Source organism: Juglans microcarpa x Juglans regia, chromosome 8D, assembly GCF_004785595.1.
Source record: "Juglans microcarpa x Juglans regia isolate MS1-56 chromosome 8D, Jm3101_v1.0, whole genome shotgun sequence".
In the NCBI taxonomy this organism is placed as follows: domain Eukaryota; kingdom Viridiplantae; phylum Streptophyta; class Magnoliopsida; order Fagales; family Juglandaceae; genus Juglans; species Juglans microcarpa x Juglans regia.
Genome location: NC_054608.1, coordinates 26,920,356 through 26,926,311, shown reverse-complemented (window position 1 = coordinate 26,926,311; position 5,956 = coordinate 26,920,356). Strand labels below are relative to the sequence as shown.

General features: G+C 36.0%; 1 protein-coding gene across 1 annotated transcript; it reads right to left on the bottom strand.

Annotated features, from left to right (window-relative positions):
* Positions 1 to 2,504: 2,504 nt before the first annotated feature.
* LOC121242585 (UPF0481 protein At3g47200-like) lies at positions 2,505 to 4,299 on the bottom strand. Its single transcript, XM_041140485.1, has one exon. The coding sequence runs from the start codon at positions 3,901 to 3,903 to the stop codon at positions 2,590 to 2,592; it is 1,314 nt and encodes a 437-aa protein (XP_040996419.1). The 5' UTR covers positions 3,904 to 4,299; the 3' UTR covers positions 2,505 to 2,589.
* Between the last annotated feature and the right edge of the window lie 1,657 nt (positions 4,300 to 5,956).

Here is a 5,956-nt window from a genome sequence, read left to right as displayed (position 1 = left end):
GCCGCCGTCGCACCACCTCCGGCCACCATTTCTTCACCACTTCATCCTCGACCTCCTAGCAACCCAATGGACCCAATCCCAGCTCCGATCTATCACCGGTGAAGCCTATTTATCTCCATCTCCAATTTCGACATTTTTGGCTTAAAACCACCCTTTGCGCCGCCACCCACGGCCAACCACCACCACCACTAGTTTCACCGACATCTTTAAGCCTTACCCTATCAATTTCGGGTCTTAGTTTGTCCCCATTCAAAAGTGGGTTTTTGAGACCCACGGCCACAGTGCATTTTGCACTGTTCTGTGGCTGTGTTGCCACTTCTTGCAGCTCCGTGATCCTTCGGAAATTATTATATAGCACTGTAAGTATTTTTCTAAAGAACTTTCGTGATTTAAATGTATTTTTGCACTAACTCATTTTATCTGTAAACTGGTTGGTTATGCTGGACTGAGTCCGAGGAGTTCGGGGGTCGGATGGATTGTGGACGGAGTTGTTGTGTGTTTGGTTTGCACTGTTGGTTGTTGGTTATGGCGTTGTTCATGTACATGGCATATTTGCACGCATGATCATGTTTGTAAAGGAAACTAGGTTTTCGTGTAAATGCATTCTTGTTCATGTGTTGATTGAAAACTGGGTTTTCATGTGTTTATTTGAAAATTAGATTTTCATGTGAAATGATTCTGAGTGTGTTTGAAACGACTGGATTGACTGGTTTGAGAAAAAGGAAAAGAGACTGTCGAGATGGTGGTAGAGTCCCGCCTATGGTGCACGCGGTAGGGATGGTGGTAAGCAGGGATGGTGGTTGTGTCCCGCCTGTGATTCCCGCCTACGGTGCATGCGGTAGGGATGGTGGTAAGCAGGGATGGTGGTTGTGTCCCGCCCTTGATTCCCGCCTACAGTGCTCTGATAAATATTCATTGTGTGGAAAGGAACTGTAGGGATGGTGGTAAGCAGGAATGGTGGTAGAGTCCCGCCTGTGATTCCCCTACGGTGCACGCGGTTGGGATGGTGGTAAGCAGGGATGGTGGTTGTGTCCCGCCTGTGATTCCCACCTACGGTGCATGCGGTAGGGATGGTGGTATAATACCGCCTGCGATTCCCACCTACAGTGTCTGATAAATGGTTGTTTTGTGTGAATTATTTTCTGGAAAAATGACGGACTATGTTTTTGGGCCAAAATGAGATTCTGGCGTGTGTTGGAAATATTCATTTTTTCGGGAAAAATGGTATTTTATGGCTAATCATATTTTGTCATATGCATGCATGTTGGTTTCATTAATATGTTTTTATCCCGAGAGTTGTTTGGTTTATACTTACCTGTGGAACTATTTTATGGTATCGCAGATTTTGATGCAGATGTGGATGACGAGCCTTAAGCTTGGCTCCGTTGGCGGAGTGATCTGGGATTACTCCTGTTTATCGAGATTCGCTTTATCAATTATTTATGTATTTGTCTTGTAATATATTTTGGGATGACTGTATAACTTTTTTTAAAGGTAATTTGTCTTGAATATTTGTATTTAAATTCTGGTACTTAGTTGACTTGCTTAATTTATCCGCTGCGTTGTTTATTGTACACTGTTGCATATACACACACTTGGCACTATCGTTGGGATGCGTGACCATGTTGTCATCATCCTAACGTCATGATTCCCGTATTTTTTTGTACGTGGGAGTCGGGGTGTCACAGCAACAACATTATTTCACCTTTGATTGGCAGGCCTTGCACAGCTTACATCTTGCAGAAATAGTAGTTTTTCGCTCAATTGATCCATTCCATTGCCAATGTTTGTGATTTTTGAAATGAGAAATGCTACTATGCCGACAAGTTATACCGTTCACTTTGCCCAACATGGTGGTGCCATGTGGTTTATTAAAATAATAATCATAAAAAAAAAAAATACAAACATAAAAGGGGTAGAGGGAACTTAGGGTTTTTGGTATTTTTTCTTTTTGAATGCTTTTTTGTTTTGAATATATATATATATATATATACACCACGTGGTCCCGTGTCAATTGGCCAAAGTGAGTGGAATAACTGGGGCAACATAATAGCAATGCCCTTTTGAAATTTTTCATGTATGGTAAGGTAAAATTCTGATGCCCAGTTATGGTGCTCTAGTGAAAATGATTGAAATTGCAAGGAGAAAGTGAAGGGGAAATAAAAAGGAAAAAGGAAAAAGAAATCAGTTTTATCGACAATTAGCGTGAATGGAAATTGCAGTACTTGTCTAAAAACAAGAAGAAAAGAAGAAAGAAATTGTTGTTAAGAGACCATAGAGTTTGGGATTTTAATATCCACATTGACGTGATCTAATGTAATCCACTCAATTGTAATTTTTTTATATTGTAAAGTAGTCGATTTAATGTGTACATTTTCTTGAATAAGATTTGTGTGTAGACCTAATAATATTTCTCATCACTCATATGATAACCATTTAAAATGTACCACTCAACTAAATATGATTGCATATGAAAAAAATTAGGATATAAATTAGGATAAGATTTCAGTTCGACAACATAATGAACTAATTACGTGTATAACGTAAATTATCAGAAAGCAATCCAATACCCTTAGAATTACAAAAGCGTCATTTCCAATTATTCACCGAGATGAGAGCACATACAGTTTGTGTGACAGTGAGCAGCAACCCTATGGCGGCAACACCCCTCCAAGGGTTGTAAAAATATTCACGTTTCAAGGTAGCCATCATTCTATGAAGAGTAGTCTCGCTGGCTTTATAGAATTTGTTCAACTTTTCAGCCATCCCGTGATAATCAGAGTTCATTTGGAAATAGAAAAGTTTTTCGCCGGACAGCTTGTTGATCATTGAAGTAGCCACGACGCCATCCAGCCAATTATGGATGATCTGCTCTCGTACAAGTACATCTATATCTTTGACTGTTTTGATAAGCATACTTAACAGGATATAGTAATCAGTAATATATGGATCTTCAGGATAGTGACATTCCTCAAAGGCGACGAGGTTCCGAGCATAAATCTCCGTGCTACTGTCTAACTGAAAGGGTGGGATTTCCAGCACTCCGTCTGCATATTTTAGTTCAAGTTCAAGAGGTGACCAATTAATATTGCTTGATTGTCTCTTCTTAAACTTCAATCCTACCTCATCAAGCTGGGCTAAACTGTACATTTCCTTCATATTTCGATAACTTCTTTGCGGTCGCCTTTCGGGAGGAGGCATGCAAAAGTTTCTAACCAAGTCAGTGAAGTGCAATATAAATATTTCCGACTCAGAATGAAGAAAATTTTGAACGTTGTAATATTCAAACTGCCTAAAGCTAAGCTCAATGAAGGGGTGAATTTTTGAGAGAGATAGAAATGCAGTGTCATATATTTTCTCAATAATAAAGAAAGGAAGCTGATTTTCAAGTAATATCAAGTCCATCTGCATCCTATTGCACAACCACGGCTTTAATATTTCCCGGTCATACTCGGTCCAGATTTTCGACTTGCTTTTCAAGAAATACACGATAATGAAGCTGGCATCAAGCAGGATCATTTTCACAAAATCATCACTGCCAAGTGGTATAGTCTCCGAATAACATTCCCGAACACTTTCTTCCGCACCTTTTATAGTGCTCACTATGTCTTCCAACTTTGTTTCGGCTCGGTCTGTGAAAATCTTGAGATATCTCAATTTAAACCTTTCCATGGTTTGCAATTTTCGGTTATCACAATGAAAAGGCCCAATTGATATTACCCGAGGAGTATAAGCTTCTTCGTTCGATTTGCGCATGTGATCTGGAACCTTGTAGATACAACGATGTTTAGTTGATGATGCTGGGAGTGTATCTAAGTTTTTTATAACACCTTTGATTTCCTCGGACAATTTTTTAATCCCATGTTCCTGATTTTTTTCAAAAGTTGCTGATTGTCCTGCCATCTATATATATATATATACATATACCAAGTTGCTATTCTGAAACTTCCTGCTGACAAGCACAAGATCCTCAATATATATATATATATAGAGAGAGAGAGAGAGGGAGAGAGAGAGAGAGCTAGCTAAAACGGGGATCGATCGATGTGCATAAAAGAATAAAAGAAATTAATGAAATAAACCTCAGAATGAGAGGATGAGATTTCTTATTGAACCTGATACAACAGAAGTACTCGTCCTGCAAGCTTTATGCGCATGCACTGAGATAAAGGACAAATTAAAGAGCTTTCCAAACTTTGGAAATGAAATGCAGATCTTTAATTAATTCACTGTGCGACTCTTTAAATTTAAAGGGCTATATATAGAGAAACAACTTCTCGCTTTGCCCGTCTTGTTGCCATATCTCCTTATACGAGCTAGGTCGATCAGTAATCCATTCCGGGCCCGCCTCAATTAAATGGAAAATTTTATCCACTATACTACCATTTTACTTACATCTCATTAAGTATATCTCATTAAGTAAGATGTGGCATATTTATCACCATTAAATAATTATTTATTACATTTTTTTTGTCATCTATTGGTGATGAATGTGCCACATACTATTTAGTATAATCAAAATAGGATGAGAATGTGGTGTATAGTATTACTCCAATATATATGAGATGTGTTTGCAATACTTGCAATATAGTTTAATAATTTAATATATATATATATTATATAAAAAAAATTAAATATATTATCTAAGCCACGTCTGGAAGATCTTTTTGTAAATCAACTATTTTTCTAAATATAATTTGGTTAGCAAACTATAAACAGCTTGGAGAAGTTCTAAATTTGAAAAGAAATTTACAATCGGAGAAGTTTACAAGTATAACGACGTATTATATTTAGGACATGTTTGGACACCATGACAATTATTAAAATTCTCAAAATTTTTAAAACTTCTTATAATTTTATTCTTAATATCACTTAAATACAAAATACTTATCAATTTCAAATTTTAATTTTTTCATCTATTCACTATCTAATCATGATATTTACATACAAAATTCAATATAACTTTTACAAATTTCAAAACATCATACAAAAATCAATACAACTTCTACAAATTTCAAAATAAAATTATATTAAAAAATTATATTCAAACCATTTTTTAACTTTATAATATAATGTTTATTCAACTTTTTCTCTCTCATTTCTCTAACCCTAATATACGTACATTTTTCCTCAACCAATTTCACTACTATTCTTAATATTTTGAGATACTCGATCCAAGTGTTGTGCACACAAAAGTCTTTTTTCAAAAGTAGATTTATTTCTAGTATTAGATTTGCCTAGAAAAAAATCTACTCTTAAACAAACACTTGAGAATTGATTATAATTAGGGGTGACAATTCCATGTTTAGGGGTCGTGACTATTTAAGTCAACCCAAACACTATCCATTTAGCTAAATGGATCAAATTTTCAAAACCTAGCACAACCTATTTAATTAAATAATGTGTGACATGACACGATTCATTTTAACCCGTTTAATAATTCATGAAGAAGGAGTCTCCACGACACGATCTATTTCAACCCGTTTTATGTAAACGAGTTGAATTGACGCTCACAAGCCATTTGACTTGATTAATATAATTTCATATAAAAGTTGAAATCTATATTTACTTTTTATGACGAGTCTTACGATTTTTTTAAATAAAGTATGTGCTGTTTGCACGTCCTAAAATTATAAGTAGCATTCTTGGAAAGAAAATAAATAAAAAACTTTACATGTGAACCGAAATGATAAAGATGTTTTTCTACTAAACAAAATCTTTCTATTAACTTTCTAGAGTGGATGGGTTGCAAACTTGCAAATGACCTCCAATGGTACCATGCATGCACGCAAGAGGTAGGACGTCATTGTAATGAGCTCATCGAAGGTTGATTTAATGCCTTGACACCACATGGAGGTTGGACATTGACACCCCGTGTATACTACAATCTGGTACTCAAAATTTTCATTAATGTTTAATAGTCATATTCATTTTTACAACTTTCCACCAATAATTT

Excerpts from the sequence above, each read along its gene's own strand:
- LOC121242585 (XM_041140485.1), bottom strand. The coding sequence starts at position 3,903 with ATGGCAGGACAATCAGCAACTTTTGAAAAAAATCAGGAACATGGGATT.